Source organism: Seriola aureovittata, chromosome 21 (assembly GCF_021018895.1).
Source record: "Seriola aureovittata isolate HTS-2021-v1 ecotype China chromosome 21, ASM2101889v1, whole genome shotgun sequence".
Classification (NCBI taxonomy): Eukaryota; Metazoa; Chordata; class Actinopteri; order Carangiformes; family Carangidae; genus Seriola; species Seriola aureovittata.
In genome coordinates, this window is record NC_079384.1 from 13,818,887 (window position 1) to 13,838,639 (window position 19,753).

The 19,753-nt window shown below is 41.4% G+C and overlaps 1 protein-coding gene across 1 annotated transcript in view; it reads left to right on the forward strand.

Annotated features, from left to right (window-relative positions):
- The first annotated feature begins 237 nt into the window (after positions 1–237).
- prkcea (protein kinase C, epsilon a) overlaps positions 238–19,753 on the forward strand; it is a 33,768-nt gene continuing 14,252 nt past the window's right edge. Inside the window, exons 1-2 of the mRNA XM_056366180.1 lie at positions 238–1,476; positions 16,248–16,311. Coding sequence (XP_056222155.1) covers positions 1,132–1,476; positions 16,248–16,311 — 409 coding nt within the window. The 5' untranslated portion in view covers positions 238–1,131. The remainder of the gene's footprint in view (positions 1,477–16,247; positions 16,312–19,753) is intronic.

The following is a 19,753-nucleotide window of genomic DNA, read 5'->3' on the forward strand; positions in this document are numbered from 1 at the left end:
ACTGGCTCCATTGGCTGTCTGGCCATGGCACACACGCACACGCACACTCCATGCCTGCGGGTGAATTCCATCCCCCTCCTCGTCTCATGCGCTCAAAAAAACACCTCTTCCATCCACACACACACACACACACACACACACACACACACACACACACACACACACACACACACACACACACACACACACACACAGTCTCTCTCTCTCTCTCTCATCCGGCGCAACAGCCCGGCAGCGCGGGTGACGCGTTTTGCGCATTTCCTGCAGCTCGCGCTCACTCACGGATTCAGGAGAGAGGGGACGGGAAACGGGGCGCGCGCGCAAGGATCGAAAGCAGAAAAAAACGAACGGGAGCGGAGCTCCGTGATGTATTTGGGGTGATCGTGAGCCCGAAAAACGCTGCATTGGGGGTGCACAAAAAAGGCATTTGTCTCAGAGAGAACGCTCAAATATCGCGGTACCGTGAGATCGAAGCAAGGAGCTTATCACAACGAAGACCAAGCGAGCCGAGACGGGCTGGAAACGGAGCACCAATCCCGGATGGCTAGGCGCGGCTGCTCGCGCTCTCTCCCACCCTGACCCGGGACAGACACACAAGGACCGTGGGGAGGCTCGGGATCCCAATCGGAGCCCGTTAACCTGCATTCCCCCTTCCTAGACGTTTATATCCCGGCCTGTTTCCGCCGATACGGGAATCTTGTCTGGCGCACGGGACCGACCATAAACAAACAAGGCAGCCGCTCGGGTGGGAGAGCTTTCAGCAAGCGACCTCTGAAGGGTGTGAGTCCGCGTTAGTACTGCGTTTTTCAGCCCATCAGGGACCCATCAGCTGCACTGTGAGTGTGTGTGTGTCAGTGTGTGTTTTTGTGTGCCTGTTTGTGTGTGTGTGTGGATAACACAGTGTTCTGATATGGCTATACTAGACTGAGAGTCCAAGGAGCCAGCGGCATTATGGGATGTAGCAGGACTGTGCAGTGACCCCTCATTGAAAGGAAACACTCTGTGTACAGGAGCAGGAACAGGCAGACTAGCCTAAACACACACACACACACACACACACACACACACACACACACACCCTCATCCTTTTACACACACATACACACACACACATCCCAGCAGCCTGCAGCCATGCCTGTGTTCAGTGGCCTGTTGAAGGTGCGAGTGTGTGAGGCAGTGGACCTGAAGCCCACCCCATGGGCCCTGCGTCATGCTGTGGGGAAAAGCGGTTCCTTCCTGCTGGACCCCTACCTGGCCCTAAACCTGGACCAGACCCGGCTGGGCCAGACTGCCACCAGGACCAAGACCAACAGCCCTGCGTGGCACCAAGAGTTCTGCACTGAGGTCCGTGAGGGAAGGAGTCTGGAGCTGTCTGTTTTCCATGATGCGCCCATCGGATATGATGACTTTGTGGCCAACTGCACCATCCAGCTGGAGGATCTGCTGCAGAACGGAACCAGGCACTATGAAGACTGGGTACGTGTTTGATGTGTCAGTGTTTGTTGTCCTGAAAGCCACAGGGTTGCATGTCGATACGTTTGCCACATCTCGGAAATTCCGGTCAGATTCTGTGCCTGTGCAGGTGAAATGAAATTCAACAACAAACACCAGGCTCAGAGACAAGCAGGGGCCCAAGTTTCTCAAACATTCAGGGTCTGCAGCAAACCTATTGCTTCACTGTCTGCATAGCATATTTGATGTGCTGCATACTGAGCTTGAACTGAGTGTTACTTGAAGGCACTGGGCAGAAAATGCAGTGTGCAGTGAAACTGGTCCATAGTATGTTCTTTCCCAGCGGCCCCTCGCCACGACATGCTTACGTTTTATTGAGCATTCAACCAAAACCACACTTTTTTTTTTTTTTTGTTACCAATCCTTCCAGTAAAGAGACTAAATTTTTCAATTTCTGCTTCACAAAATTCTTATATTTGCACACATTCCTTCCTGAGAGGCTCACAACAAATGCATGGCCAACAGGCAGCTTTAGGGAGTTCAGTGCCTTGCTCATGAGTAGGAATGCACTGATGCAACTTACTTAGAGGATATATCTACTGATACTGAGCACCAATCCTATACCATTGTTCCCTTTTTCCCTAATTTAAAATCTGTACAACAGCCACTTGCAGTAGCAAACATGCTCACTTCAAATCAATCACATCAAAGCTTTTGCACTTGTTGCACCTTGTGTGTGTTGGATGATCTCTCCACTGATAAATCCAGGATTGTTCTTACACCCATCATCATCATCATCACCTCCATCTTCTTTCTCTGTCTTTGGCAGCACAGCAGTGTGTTAGTTAGATGGGAATTCAGTTGTCTGTTGTCAAACAGCATGTGTGTCTCTGTGCTGAAGTGTTGCCTGGTCCTCCACAATGGTTTGTTTTCGGACAATGACATGGCCATGTTGTCCTCTGCTGTCACCTATGTGAAGCTATGGAAGAGCTAGTTGGTTTTCTGCACTGAAACCCTGCAGCTTTCCTTCCTTTATCTGTGATATGGGAGCTGTTTGAACTTGCATTAGATCTGATCTGGGCACCTCAGGTCCAGCCTGTAGTCCTCCTTCCTCAATTCCTCACATTCCTCCTGCCCCCCCCATCCCATCCCGTAGAAATATAATTATTAAGCAGACACAACGGTGTGGTTGTTCAGAGACTTTGCCACAGCCTGGTTGCTATATGTTGAGATATATGCTTACTGTAACTAAGCAGTGGGAAAGACTGTAGTTCCTTTCATTTGTTATGGTTTTTTGTCATGTAATCTCATTTGCGCTGGGACTCTGATGTTCGGACACATGTGGATCGACACATGAGAAGATAAAGAGCTAGTTGTTTTGGGTGTGGGAGTTCTGTCCCCAGTTGTAGCATGTGATCTTATTCCACTGCGCTTTGTTTTTATCTTGTTCTTATTTCATCTTTACATTAGATGAAAGGCAGATGATGTGATCTCAGGACAAACATGCTGGGAGCTGGGGACATGCATTTTGAATAACTTGAATGACATATCTTGTTTTACATTTAGCCCATTGTAATCAAATAACATATATTTCACATCACTGCAAAGCATTTTCCAAAGCGCTTGGTGAGTTATCTTCATGATTTTCTACCTTTCAGTCAGCCATTGGTTTCAGTTTCTGCTACCACGAAATGAAAATCACAGAGACTAATAACCTGTTTGAAATATGATCATTATAGTGAATGTGAAATGTGCTTATCACAGCATTAGTACAATTTATTTTGTCAAAATTGTGTTTTTGTTGCACGGTCACACTGTTTTGAAGACTCTTTAATACCAGAGTTTTTTAATACAGAACCTGCCTTCAGCTGGATTAACTTATGACCATGATGTAATATAAAAAAGAGAGGCAACAAAATGTTCATTGTGATGAATTAATCTCATCTCTGAAGTCTTAGGGAGCTTATTTTCATACTGCAGTACTGAAAAAATCTAACTGAAAGCTTTCTTAATGTATCGATGAAGTGCATATGATATAATGGGCTAAAGCAAAACTAAATGGTACACACACACACACGCCTCGTCCCTCAGCCACCCAGAGTAAGGTCAGCATATGGATCACTCTGTTGATTGACCACATCCCATTGATCATCCAGCCAGTTTGTCAATACATCTGCCTCACAGCGACAGTCCCTCCCACTTCCCCTCCATCCTCCTCCCTTCATTACTCCATTACTCAACACTTCTGCCTCCCGTGTCTCCCCTTATCCCCACAGTGATTCCCCTCTCATCTTTCCGTACACTTTAAACCCCCCCCCCCATTCATTTACCCATCATCTTCGTCTTCCTGCCTCGCCTGTCTACCTTAAACTCCTCTTTCATCTGTTTCCAATTGATGCTTGTGCTGTCATTTACTCTTCAGTCTCCAGTGGGGAGTGAAGGATGTAAAGTTCAGACTCAGCAAGGAAATGTGAGGAGTATAAATAGGCTGTCTGAGTAGGATCAAACAAAACTGTAGCTGATGAGTTCTCTGTTAATCGACGTATTGCCAGCACTAATAATAACCTTTATATATGCTTTAGCCGTGCTGGTGAAGTGCCAACAGTGATTGTTTGTTTGGTCCAGAGAGAAATTCCTTAACGAGGGGTTCATGGTCCCCAGATGATGAACCCTGATAACTTTAATGATCGTCTGACTTTTCCTCCATCACCACCAAGAGATCCACATTTGTAGTTTTTCGAGAAATATATCAAGAATTACTGCATGGATTGCCATGAAATTTGTAAATTTGTTACACACATTCATTCAGGATTAACCGTAATCACTTTGGTTATCGTCTGACTTTTCATCTAGTGCCATCATCAGGCCAAAGTTTCAGTTTATCCAATATGATGATATTGCCATCAGCCAGTACTTCGTGTTTAGTGCTAATTAGCAAACGTTATCATGCTAACACGCACAGTTAACATGGTAAACATTATACAGTACCTACATCAGCATTCTCATTGTGAGTATGTTTGCGTTAGCTCAGTATGGCTGTCAGCTCTTGGAGTTTACAAAGTGTATTCCAGGGAACACAGGAGGAATGTGTTCGGTCAAATAATTTCAAACCGAACCTACAAACAAAACCCTGAGAACAGCATGACAGGAAACTGAATGGAGGCCAATATTACAGTAATATTATAGTAAAATAATCTTCCTCAGTGTGATGCCATAAACCAAAGCCAGGACCCAAAGTGAGGCCCAGACCAGAATCCAACCAAATGGAACATTTCCTGCTGTTCAGATGAACATAAAGGCTTGTGCACCTCAGCTCAGTCTCTCTCACTTCCTCCGCCCTTCTGCTGCCTCTCTCATCTCATCATCTCTCTCCGTCTCTCTTGTCTCTGCGCCGTTATTCTCATCCTCTCTGCTTCCTGTTCTCTTTTGTCTTCCTCCACCTCCCCATGATCCGTCTCCCGTGGACCCGAGCGCTGTGGCCCAGGTTCCTGCTCTGTGCCGCCGGTGAAATATTAACCAGGCTTTGATGCTTATTAATTGCCCCACTCAGTAATTGAGATGCTCTGTGGAGCCCATCCCCATGGTGACAGTGACAGCCCGTCCCCTTGGTGACAGCCTCTCACCCACAGAAACACCAGGGAGAGAGATGGGTAGCTGAGAGTTGTGAGGGGTGTGGGGTGCGGCGGGGGTTGGGTGGGGTGCGGCGGGGGTGGGGTAAGAGCAGAACAGTGCCTTAGTGTTTCTTTGGGAAGTCAGAGTAGTTTAAACTCGAGTCCTTCAAAGGTAGAGAAATTTAAAAGGATGCTTTGTGCTGAATGGCCATTCTTTAAGGGAAATTCCATGTTACTCGCCAACATAACTGTAGCTGTTGTTTATGTAGGTAATGAGCATCATTTTCACCACTGATTTGTAGGTAAAAAGTGAAAGTAAAAAGCCTCAAGGTCAAAGGCACAGACATAAAGTCACAAGTCAAAAATCTATAACCCTGACTGTCCACTACAACCATCCATTGCTGTGTAGAGCTACATCTGTGGACACAACATATCCTCTACACACAGTTTTGTCTAGCAGTATTTGCCCCTGATGTTAGCTATCATATCAGTCCAAATCCTGCGGACACATACTCTAGGTTATGCACATATTTTCTGTTACCTGTTGTGTGCGTTTTAATGTAAAGCGCACTGAGTTTACTTATGGTGTAATGTGTTATATAAATAAAAATTCCCTGCATTGCCTTTATATAGAGGTGAGCCACATACCACTGTAAACAAAACTGTGTCTGTGCATTCCTGTGGCAACTATGGTATGTCAGTGTCTGAGCAATGCAAAGGATGATCACAGCTGAAGTCCTGGTTCACAACTTTCACCTTTGAAATAAGCTTTTAAGATAAATTGATTTAATTTGGCTGCTGTCACAGACGTTATTGTAAAGATTTATGTAAAATCCTCTGTGTCCACAATGTAGTCAATGAGTAAAATGTGATATTATGGCTTTGAGCAAACCTATGAAAAAAGCAGCTATGATATAAAATACTGTAATATTTCTCTACGCATACCATGCATGTTCCAATAGTGAACTTGTCTTGGCCAAAATGATCTTTGGGATAGAGAGTTAAAATTAGAGAAATTCCACTGACATTTGTAACTATGCTAAAAACTGAAAATACACCCTTGGAACAGAGCCTTGGTAAGCAGTAATATATCGAACAGTGTGAGCCTGGCTTGTCGACAAAATGACAGAATTTGACGTATTTTTCTTAAGGAAATATTTATTCTGCCAGAGATGACCTACACATGATTGAATTTGTTTGCAAGAAATATGAAATCAGTTTGTTAATTTATCATCTTATATGATTTTTTACACTTTTTTTTTGCTGTGAAACAACAAGATAAAATCAGTTGGTCAACTTGTTAGCCATGATATCTGATTTTGCATCAGTAGCAAGAATAAATCAGCTACGGTATCTGGTCATTAACTTTTGTCTTGATAGTAAATCTGTGTATGCTGTATCTGAATATGCACTATAGTAATTCAGATAACTGGCGCTAGTTGATATAGCACATAAGTTTGAATTCATTAGAAGAGAGATTAGAGCTAAAGATGGGGCAGTTTGATTGGTGGCATTACTTTAACCCACCTTAAAATGTTACCAAACACATGTTACACAGCAACATATCTTTATTTTTGTTTGTCAGCCAATAAAAAAAGTTTATAAAGACACATACCTCCATACCTCCAGGATTGTAGCAGACCATTGTTAGATTTTATGACACAACTTCAAAGTTACTGCTGAATGCTATAGCTAAACATGATTTGTGGTAAAATGCACAAAACAAGTTGGTTAAAGTATTGCAGTTATTATCTGCAGTCATGACTTTTATTACTGTCTTTGAATTGGAAATAGGCCTGTTTCACCCGCTTTGTTTTTGGTTATAGAATTAGGCTAAAAATTGATTCAGGTAGCTTTAAAAGGTGTAAAACGTGCTCAGGAGAAAATAGAGCCGGGAGAAAGAAGAGAGAGAGAGAGCAGGAGATGAGGTGTAGAAGTAAACTCTGTGTACATGTAAATACAACAGGCTGGAGGTTGAGAGCTGTGCAGGCTGCCAGAAGCTCCGTCTGAGACACGATGACCACACAGTGTGTAACGTTTCCTCGCAGGGACACGGGCCACGTCAGATGTCAGACAGCCACGGTTTGACACTTGGCATCAACACACACACACACACGCTCACATGCTCATACTTAACAGCAGCCAGGATTAATGACTAAAGGCCTACAGTTGGAGGCCAGACACCATGGCTTTTTTAAAAAAAGGGTTAACAGTTATAATTCATTTGTATTTTACATTTTTGACCCAACACATGTAGCTTCGTGAGGACAGTAAAACCACTTATTCCTACTAACTCGTAGTAACTAAGTAGTATTTGCTTATATGAGGCCTAAATTTTTTTTTTATAGCAAATGACAGATACTATTATATTAGTGCTAATATTTAATTTTCCCACTTTTTTTTTATTAGATATCTCAGCTGACAGAAATTCCTGAATCTGAATTCCAACTAGAAGGTCGACATCAGTGTTTCTCCATTTGGCTGCTTATAATTAAAATGATTATGATATGAATCATCCATCTCTTCTGTATATTGTTTATAAGTTACATGAAGGCCTGGTCACACATTTACTCATGTGGGCGAACTAAAACTTCAAGAATCTTTTGCATGGAGTTGAACTCTAGTGAACTTTGATAGGTGTATTTATGCCGTAGACCAATATCAGACTGTCCTGACACTGTCGAGGGGAGAGCCACAGAGTCCAACATGGAGGGAGCTGTCGTAGCTTATTAGCCATGTCACAAATCGGCTTTTATTTAATTCTCCTTTATTGGAGTATAAACTGAGAGACAGGACCTGATGGAACAATTAAACACTGTGTGAACTTCCAGTAGTGGTAGCTTGTTTGCTAACAAACCTGCGAAACGAGAGTTACTTAGCTCAGAGAGTGTTTTTCCCACTTTGCTAATTGAATGAAATGATGTACAGTCTTGAAAACGATATGCCAGCTAGCCCTGCGAGTCCCAACGTCTCCGAGCATTTAGCCTTGACTATTTTGCAAATACATGTAGATCAACTTTGCTATGGAAAGCACTAAGGATAAGTTGAAAAAATCACTCATTACCATCATAATGTCATTGCACTTTTGTGTCAAGGGCATCGCTCGGCCCCGCCTTCCCACTTTTCTTATCCAGGACATGACTCTAATCATCACAGCCATATTGTCACCGTCCCTTTCTTTATCCCTGACCCCCAGACTCCATTACCTCACCGTGGCACGTTGCCGGACAATGACATCACGGGCTCCACCCCCTCGGTGACCTGCTGGTTAAGTAGGGCAGACTGGATTTAAGATGCACTGTTGCCACAGTGACAATACACACACACACACACACACACACACACGCACAAAGACAAGCGCGATTCTCTGCCCACCGATGCCAAATCAGGTCAACCTTTGGTGTGTGTGTGTACGCTGGAGGGTGTTTAATGCATGTTCTCAGTGAAAGGGAAGAAATGGGAGGATATTTGAGAGGTCTGGGACAGCAGGTGAAATGCACACTGTTTGTCCCGCTCTCTCTTTCTGTGACCCCAGCAGTGTGTCTATTTTTGTGTGTCTGCACAGAAAGATCCACTTTGAACACGTTCAGACAGTTATCTGTGTTTTATTTTAGGCTGAGTGCTTACTTAGCTTATTAGAATTTCCTGAACAAGTTGTAAGAGATGAAAGAATTATTCTGCGACTATGATGCTGCCAGTGGGAATGGGTGCGGAACATCAATTTTTCTTTGTTATTTACCGACATGTATCTGAAAGGAAAACTCTCATGTACCAGAAAGCTGGCATTGGACGTCTGGACAGAAAGCCTTTGATCCTTCGATCAGTTCGTTCCCGATTGAAATCTAAATTTTGCCATTTTACTATTCAGACAGATCCAGCAGGAACGACTGTCTGATCCACAGGGGCTGCTCATCAGGCCCACTGCCAGTCCATCTGCTCATCACACACTCGTCTTGAATGTTTGTGATGACTGAACAGGCAGGAGGATTTGAGTGGGAATGTCCACTCGTCTAAATCTAATTCTCCTCCTGTCTTGTAGACGCCACCGGACAGTTGGACCGGTCACTCACGGCGGGGATCGGGCTTTGCTGAATCCTCCCCTTTCAACTCCTCCTCCCCCTCCCCTCTACCACCACCACCACCACCACCGCCACACAGCTCAGCTCCTCTTACATTATTAGCCGTCTGTGATGTTACATTAAAGATGCATAACTCTCACGCTGTCTCACTCAGCATGGGCCTCCTGCGAGTGTGTGTGTGTGTGTGTGCAGGCAGACAGACATGCTCGAATGATAGAAAAAAGGGCAAACACACAGACGCACGCATGCACGCACGTACTCACGCATGCACAGACGCGTTATTGTGTGAATGTGGTCGAGCTCTCTCAAAGCCCAAATTTGTTATTTGACAGATGGATGTGGGAGGCTGTCACTGAGACTAAATGCTCCTGAGAGAGACAGAGAGAGCTGTCTGGTTGGACAGAGATAGCAAGCTAGATGGACGGAGAGTGGGAGGGGGTTAGCTCCACAGTATTGATATAATGCAAGCTTTGAGTGCCCTATCTGCTTGGTTGAGTGCTTCTCTGTGCTGCTGCATATGGTGTGTGTGTGTGTGTGTGTGTTTTTTGTATTCTATCTGTAGTGTGTGTGAGTGTGTTGGGAGCCCGTTCGGATGTGTGGCGATGGAGCAAATGCACGAGAGTTAAGCTTGTATGTGTGTTTAACATTAACCTATCTCTGAAGTCCATTTTAAAATCCCCAGCTATTGACACACAATCACACACACACACACACACACACACACACACACACACACACACACACACACACACACACACACACACACAGAGTTCCCTGTATGTGTGTGAGAGAGTGAGTTGTGAAGTTATCCGTCTCCCTGGCTGTATCAGTGTCCTAATTGGACTAACAAGATTAATGAGGCAAACTAGATTCTCCAGCTCTCTCTCCTCCCATTTTTTGTTGTCAGGGTGGGGAAGCTCAGGGCATGTGTGTTTGTGTGTGTGTGTGTGTGTGTGTGTGTGTGAGTGCGTGTGTGTGTGTGTGTCTGGCCAAGTCACGTTACAATTCGTTTAACAGGAGTGCTGATGTGGAGAAAATTTTCTATCGCGCTATAGGTAATTTTATCAGTGCTGAAATGATTAGTTGTTTAATCAATTTCTCGGTTGATAGAAAATAACTCTACAGCAATTTTCATTATCATTTAATGGTTTAAGCCACTTATTGGGCAAATGTGTCTGACAGTGTCTGGTCAGCCTTCTCCGTTTAATGACGTTGTAAATTGAACATGTTTGGTTTTGGACTCAGATGGAAAAAGGAGTTTGAAGACATCAACTTGGACTCTGAAAGAATCAGTAGTTGCATCCCTAATATATTTCATGATTTACTACATTGTCTGGAAAATCAAGGATCTTTGTCACATTGATGTTTAATCTTGTAAGTTCAATGCTGCCAAATAGCAATCACACTCATCGACTCATAATGTCGCCCTCAATGGTACAATACATCAACAGATTTTTAAACCTTTTAGAGCTGAAATGATCAGATGATTAATCAATTAGTTGATCGACAGAAAAATAATTGGCAACATTTAAGTAATTTTTTCAAGCAAAAACTGTCGAAAAATGTTCAACATTTGCAGATTTCAAAAGAGACTATTTGCTGTTTTTCTTCGTCATATACCATTGTAGGCGACGTCACTTTCAGCCCAGCAAAGCCCTTCTACACGTTAACATTCTGACCCAGAAATACTCAGCAGGTATTACTACATTATTACGTGATTACTCAGTACTCTTTGAACACAGCCTTCATTTTGATCAGACACAGACACATAAACACCTGCTTAAGTCCTCAAAACCGCCTCTGTATCTACAGGACACACACACGGACACACACACACACAGACAGGCTCACAAGGTGAAAACAATACCAGCCACTCAGTCGCGGCTGGTAGAAATAATTGGCAGATTAATTGATAATGAAAAATAATCATTGGTTGCAGCCCTACAACCTCTATTACCTCTCACTGTTAATTGGAACAAACCGAAAACACAAAATTGACCGAGGTACATTAGCATTCATTTGGAGTCGTGTTCCTGCCCACCTAATGAATTTCACTCTAATGTTCGCTCTACATTTAGCTTTGTTTTGTTCACCACTGGCCTTTGAGGGAAACACTTGGCTCTGGAACTGATAAAGCATCCATTAAATTCACAAGCGTTGTCTCTCTGGTGCTGGGCAGGTAGTGGGTTTATCAAACCAAGACATAAAATAATGAGGTAAAAAGGGCTGATCCAGGTATACAGGTGTAATTACTAACATTACTGATGGCTCTGGTATGTTTCAATATGACCAGAGGCCTGAATGTACAATACAAGGAAAGCAAGTTGTACAGGTTTTATTAATGTTAATACTCACAGTTATTATTATTTTCACAAAGGACATACAGCTGTAACTTTCCATTTAGGTGTCCTAAGCACAAACCCTGTTATTGTGAATGCTGGCTCACTTGAACGGCAAGTGAAAGAAACAATCGTTAATGTTATTAGTTGCACTTTGCCTTTCGCACAATGACAATTCAAAGTGTGTCTGCTGGGAAAAAGGATTCTATTGCCTAACGTTTGTGGCTCAATGATTCTTCTATCTGGCACCTCAATAGGTCAAAATTAAAATATTAAATATTTATGCCAAAATACCATTTGCCCCAGGTTTGCCTCGAGCTGATCAGTTATCAGGGATGAGCTGATACTTTGCATGTTAAGCACTTAAAAATGAATTTTCCAGAATATGTTGACACACTTTTACCAGCGTGTGTGTGTGTGTGTGTGTGCGTGTGTGTGTGTGTGTGTATGTGTGTGTGTGTGTGTGCATGTGTGTGTGCATGTGTGTGTGTGTCATCATGGCAAAATGTGGTTCTGGAAACACCTACTGTAGTGGGACCTACCACAGATGCGGTTTTGAGCACTTTGGCGTTTGTCTGTCTGTGTGTGTGTGAACAGATTTGGTCTCCACAACAGTGTCACAACCGTGCAGGGCACAGTCAAAACTTTACAGGCCAATGGATGGGATCAAAATGAAGGTCGAGTTTGAAGATGGTGTGGCCTGAACAACGGTGCCACAAGTGGGGGGGGGGGGGCACATTTGTTTCATGTCACAGATCTACTATATCCCAGTTTCATTCATTCCCTTCTGCTCTAAGACATGAGGTAAAACTACAAACCATGGGATCACACCAGCTCTGACCCCTGTGATTTCTAGTCCATTTGTAAATGTTTACTTCCTTATAGTGGACTTCCAACTTCTAGGTTATGTAACACACCTTGTAATGAATGATGATCTCAACAGAAATCTGTGGGTGAGGGTCAGTTCCCCCAGATTACAAAATACATGTTTTCTCTCTTACCTCTAGTGTTATTGTTTTCTAACATGGACCCATTTTCTACCGAGGTCACTAATACTATCTAATAATATCTCTTGTATTTCATTTTAAGCAATTCTGTTACAAGCTACACTATATTACAAGCTCCTATTTAAAAAAAATATACAAATAAAAGCAGCATTAGAAATATCTGTTGCTAGGATACATGGCTACACTTTACTGGAACAGTAACCATAGAAACATGTATAGCTAACGTCAGTATCAGATATTTGAATCATCTGTTTGTTTAGGTTAAATGAAGATTTCCAATGTTATACATTCGCTATTGATTCTTACGTCATTTCTGAATGGACTCACACTCAGGTACTTTAACATTTGTTCAATTAACTTCCGTGATTTTTTACTGTACTACCACTAAGTATCAATACTACACTGGCCACAGGCAGCCTTTTGAGAATAATTTAATCTAATGTACCATTTTGGTGCGACTGAACAAATTTCCACACGTCATTTCATTGTATTTAACAGCTTCATTAGTGATCGTATAATCAAAGCTGTGATCATTACATTACTTACTTACATTACATCTTACCTATCTAACGTATCAAAAATATTCTACTATTAAATGATGGTGTAAATGCAGCAGAAGAGATTTTTCATCCTGCCAAGAATAAAAGTCAAGAGAAACATAAAAAGCCTGTGTTTATTTCAGATTTTATTTGGCGTGATATCGAACACACAGTCTTAAATCATATTCAAAAACCCAGATCTGTGTAGTAGTAATTCTCATTGATTTGGATATGAAAAATGAGCTTGAAGGCACTTCACAGCTCCACTGGCCAGTAACTGGTGATGTGAGAACAGTGCAGTTTTTTTTTTTTGGCCGGCATGCCACCTCAGGACCCGAGCGCTAAATCAATGATGGTGCCGTCCATTTGCTCCACTCTGTTCCAAATCACTCTGAGTCCATCTTTCAGCTGAAATCCTCGCTGAGATACGCCATTATGCAAGAGGTTGCATTTGGGGATTAGCACAACATTTTCAAGGGTACACATCAAGAATCCAATGGCGTTTATGGGTCACCAATCCCATGCGGTTGTTATGTGTTATGCGTACAACAAAAGGATGATACCGCGTGCATGCTCATACATTTCACATTCTTTTAGTGTATTTGGCTTGAGATAGACTCCTTCTCATTAAGGCTGCAACTCACGATTATTTTCATTAACTTTTGCTTTTCCAAAGAATCGTTTCTCATGATCAGTTCATGAAATGTGAAAACACCTTGAAAAAACTTCCCAGCTTCTTGTTCTGTTAAATCGAATGTCCAAAACCTCCCTTTACAATGAAGAACAGAGTATTTGGCATTTCTCACTAGTTTCAGTGGCTGGAAAAACATGTATTACATACATATATTAAATTGTTCAGTTATCAGAAGAGTTACAGATTATTTTTCTTCCTTTGATTTTACCGAACTACAAATGAAATTAATGTTTCTCCTTCCGGGTATTGGATACCAACTGCAAGGTTTAATTCATTGCAGCACAAAACACGCAGCAGGAAAATAAGAATCGATATAAAATATCAAATATCAATTGATAGGATCAGCACACTGTTTCTTCTTCACACAATAATTTTTTATTCAATGTTGCCGTGCCGTGTTTCAATCAGTCACAGAGTAGCCTATAACAAAAGAATATATATGCAGCTAAACTATGGTATGCACTTGTACTGTTTCACCTTTGTTTCTGTGCGATCTTTGTGTCTCATGTTCAGCAATGCATGGAAGCGTATGTCTGTGCTGCCGCTGCCTGTGTGTGAGTCTGGCTGTTGCATAAGAGGATCTGCTGCTGTCCCAGAGCTTAACTAAGGATTTAAACCTCTCTCTCTCTCACTCTCTCCAGCACTCTCTCTCCCTCTCTTTCTCTTCCTGTGTCGGCCGTCTCTAGCGCTCTCTGTCGCACTCTCTCTAATCTCCGTAATTGCATGTATATTGTTGGGGGGGGGGGGGGGGGGTGATGTCATTATTTGTTGAATAAGTCTGTGTGTATATGCATTGTATGTTTGCTTATCCGGTGGTGTTTGAGCAGGAACATTTATTTTAGTTCTGTGAATATGAAATTCCCAGAATGAAGGAGCCTCCATTTTGACTACACCTTCAGCACTCATTAAGACTTGTAATTCAATCATGAATATCTTTCAACAGGAAGCATTAATGACACCATAATGATTAATCAAGATAAACATGGCTATTTAATCAGCTATAGTTTTGATAAATCCATTCATTTCAGTTGTATATAATTTATCCCATGTATGAAGAGGATTAATGGATTTATAACAAAGGTACTGTTTATCTAGTAGTGACATCATTCCTTATTGCATCAGCTTCATCCTCCAACAACTAGTCTGTGTTTTGGCAAATCTTAACATCCCTGTTAGAATAACAAAAGATATTAATTCTCACCATTTTACTGTGTGTTGACACAGAGAGAAGAGGTTTGGCTCAGACTCCACAAGCATTACTGTGCCCGACATGTAATGCTGCAAATTCACAACAAAGAACATTGTGTCTAGGAAGACAATTTGACTCTCTGTTGAGGATGGATATGAGTTCTTACCAGCGTTAATTGATATACTTTGTGTTTCTAAATGTAATTTGCAGCCATAAAACCTTTTTATTGCTGCTTTGGTTAATAATAATGTAATATTAACTATGATAATATGCAGACAGGTGATGTTATACCTCATTAATCGCTGTATGAAAATTAGCTTGTCCCGCACCCACCAGGTGGTCAGTATTATCTACCCAGCAACAGGATGTCTCAGTTCTACAGTAACGGTTAAGTGATTGCAGCATGCGTACATACATTATTGTTCGCTTGTAACCATGAAATAAACTGTGGCTTGATCGCTTGTATTGGATTAAATTGACATCTAGATGTTGTAAAAGATATCTCCCCTTTACTTTAGGTGATACTAGTTGAGCTGTGAGTTGCCTTTGACATATTTTTTTATTTTACATTTTTGCATCTCTATTTTCATTTCAACAGGCACCACCAACAGGTACCATGTTGGTGATTATACTGGTGTCTATGACCCCATTCGCACCTGCTACTTACATGCAATTTGTAGCTGTATATGATACCTGGATAAGGAGAAGGATGTTATTTCTGATGTGAAAAGACGTAAAATCGTAAATTGCTATGCCAAAGACGTGTCCAAACAAGTTGAACCGTCTTCGAAGTTCACCTCTTTCTGTTTTCTTAAGCAAGCGAAGCGGTAAAAGCTAGAGATGACCCCTTCCTCTTCGAAGGACAAATAAGCTGAGCCAATGCAGCAGCATCCCATCATCCGCTTGTCATGTTCATTGAGAAGTCTGCCAGCTCTGCCCACCGGATTTGCTCATCGAGATCAAATCACAAGGGGCAGAATCAAGATAACTGGGAAAGCTTATAAACACCAGATGTAAATGCAAACCTCTTTCATATGAAATCCTCCAAATAATGCACCTAGATACGGTTTAAAACCAGGAGCCAACGGGAGCTGCAGTGATGATGTTGAGGACAGAAATGAAAATAGTGATAAAGATGTTGATGTTAATGCTGATAATGATACGAGTGGTGGTGCTGGTGGTGGGGGGGAGTGTAATGCTGGTGAAGATAATGACCTCTCCCATGTGCACTGGTGTGTTTGTTTGCGCTGGAGGAAAGCCCCCCTGCTGCGCTCACTGTTCAGCTGTGTTATTTCTCACTCACTTACTCTCTGTTTCTTTTTCTTTCGTCTGCACAGATTGACTTGGAACCGGAGGGGAGGGTGTACGTGGTCATTGATCTGTCTGGATCCTCCACCGAGGGTAAGACCACCACCACAACACACTATTCTACTGATGAAACAATACAATAAGAGAATAAGAAAGAAATTAAACACACATCTAGACACATACATACACACAGGCCTCTAGTTTCATGACGGTGTGGCACGGTGCTATGTGCTGGCGAATCTGGATAGGGAGGGGCTGATTAAAAGTAATGCGCTTTAATCATAAACCTTATGATAGTTTAGATAGATCTTGAAAATATCATTTAGAGCCATCAATCTCCAGGCAAGCAAATTATATTTACTTATAGCTTCTGGCAGATATTTGAGGAAAAACACCCCATTGATTAAAGAAAAAAAAGGAAATGTGTCTCCTGTTGTGTCAAATGCTATTTTGTTACTTAAGCTGCCCATTTAAGGCAATTAATTGACTAGCTGAACAAGCTATAACACAAAATTCACATATTATCACATTATAAAGTTGATATGGTGAAACACTTACCTCTTTAAAACATCCATCTTATACAAAGCAACATCAGCATTCATTTCAAAGATTCACTTTCATTCTTCTTTTGCTCAGTTTTTAGTCTCCACCAACTCCTGATGGAAATATCCAGCTCTTTAGCTGCTAAATGCTCCACATTGTTCAACAGCAAATTGACGATGTTGGCTATTTGCCGGCTGTTTGCTGTTTGGTGCGTACAGTGGGCTATATGGAACTTTTTTTGCAGGTTTTAAAACCAAAACAAAGAGCAGAAAGGTGATACAATGCTCTGTAGAGCTGATGTGAACTGTAGATCGCTGATAATTCCTCGTGGGTTCAAATAAGAGCGTCACCTTTCACATTACACGTAGTCATTTGACCCATTGTCAGTGTATAAATATTGATTAGTTCAACTTTAACCATGGTGTCCATTGAAAAACTGATGTGAAATTTTGAGGTTAATCATACCTATGTTATTTCTCCGCCATGGAAGTAGCAGGAGATGATTTATATTATTCAGCAGGTCTGCATGACAAATGGGAGAATTATCCAGGTGGCAAAAGCTCTCAACAAGTGCTGAATAGTAAAAGAAATTAAATTAAAATCAGATATGTATTTTATTGTTTTTATTATTATATCAATAATTCTGAATTCCCATAATATCCCTCATGGAGTTATCTCTGAGTGTTTTGTGATTTCCAATAAGTTTAAAGTGGATATACTGTAACTCATATTTTTATGATAACATTGTATCAGATTAAAACAGTATGAAAGGGGGCATCTACAGAGAATTATCACACAGATGTCTATCCAACTGTTTGGGTTCAGTCTCAGTGCTCTCGAAGTGTGTTTTCAGCCACAGTAGGCAGCTAACAGTAAAAATGGTAAACAAGCTAACAGCAGACAGACACAGTTAGCGACAAGCTGTTAAAAATAGTGGAGCATTCAGTGGCTAAAGAACCAGATATTTCCCTGAGGAGCTGGTAGAGATATATATATATAAATATATCAACTTAAAAAAGGAGGTGATATGTTAATGTCATGTTCACAACCTTTTTTTCCGTTGCCCCCAAGTGGCCATGAAATCAGTGATTGCAGGCTGAACGAAACACAGTGTACTTCCATCCTGTGCCAGTTTGCATCACTGAAACTAGAGGCCACAGAGTGCGATGGAGAGATTACTGTGAAAAGAGGGCAAACGCGGAGACAGAGGTCTTCCTGTTTTCCCAGAAAGTTACTTAATAGACTTCGCAGAACTTTCTTCATCTCTCTCTTGTTCTCATTTTCTGTCTTCTCTATTTGTTTGTATTGATTAAACATGGGAAACACTCACAGTGTCTTCCTCAATTAACCTCTCCGCACACATACACTCACTCACATGCTGCCCGATAAGAGTGATTTTCACCTGCACCTGTGTGTGTTCACACCTGGTTATAAATAGAAACAGCTCTCTGCCTTCCAGCGAAAGTATATCCTGTTCATATATATATATATATATATATATATATGTATATATATTTATGTGTGTGTGTTTGTGTGTGGTGGGATAGACTGGGTAGGGGAGGGTGCAGCAGAGAACCCCAGGAGTATAACAGAGTATAGTTTCTGTGTAGAGACAGATAAAGAGAGCAGTAGAGAGTGAAGAGAGAGGGAGTAGATTCTTAAAATAGTAGGTGAGATTGAGCCACGGATTACACACACATACAGACTCACACACAGACTCACACACACACACACACACACACACACACACACACAGACTCAGGCGTCCGTGTCTTGCCCTCCTCATCGATGATTGGACTCTCTGTGGTGACCTCACGACCCTCTCTCCGCCCACTCCTGAACTTCCTCTCTGAGTTCAGCTGGCTTGAGTGCTCGTCATGTTAATGTATGCTGATAAAAACAAATGGTGTGTGTGTGTGTGTGTGTATGTGTGTGTGTGTGTGTGTGTGCTGATAGGAGGGATGGAGAGATGGAGGGTGAGAACTAGAGGAAGAGGTGGTATTTTTAGCAGATTTTTTTTTTTTTCCCCTGGTGCAATCTGTTCTCTGCAGCTTCAGAGCTTGGAAGGACGTGTTCCTCTCCTTCATTTTCTTCTCTTCTCTCCTCTTCTTTCCTCTCCATCCTTCTGCATCTGTTGGGCTCAGGAAGTGAATAACAATAATCTGACCTAATCTGACCATCTGCAGCCTCTCCCTCTCCGTACTCCCTCTTTCTTCATCCTCTTCTGTTCCTTGTGTATATTCTCCTCACATTTCATCAACTGAAGCAACATTCCTCAAATGATGACACTAAAAATGACCAGAATATTTTTTTTGAAAGAAAAGCTTCTTATTTTTGGGGTTTACAACTATTGTTTGTTTTCATAATTGATTAATCTGCTTAATCAGATGTTCCTGATTATTTGATTCACTGTTTGGTATGTAAAATGTGAAAAAGTTGCTTGTTTTGTTCAACCAACAATTAAAAACCCAAAGGAAGTTTATTTATTATCATGTTTGACAAAGAAAAGCATCAGATTCTCACTGTTGAGAGGCTGGAAACAGAAAATGTTTGGCATTTTTCTTGAAACAATTAATCAATTATCAAAATAATTGCTAACTATTTTTTTTTCGACTGACTTATTGATTAATCTGATCGTTGCAGCTCCCTTCCATCAAATATCTTTATTTATCCAAGTGATAAACATATAGAAATGAATGACATAGATTCCTGTACAGAATTTTGATTCAAACAAATGATAATAATAATAATAATAATAATAATAATAATAATAATAATAATAATGTACATAAAAATAGAAACATTTTGTAACATTTTGCAGTGTGTTTACAAAACAGAATATAGTGCAATTAAAAATAGATTAAAGATTTTAAAAAAAAGTAAAAAGCCGGTTTATAAAAATAAGTCTGTAAAAGAGTTTTACAAAAGTTGATTTAAGAAAATTGTAAAATAATCCATCATTAGTAATAGGACCACCAGTGGTCAGTTGTTC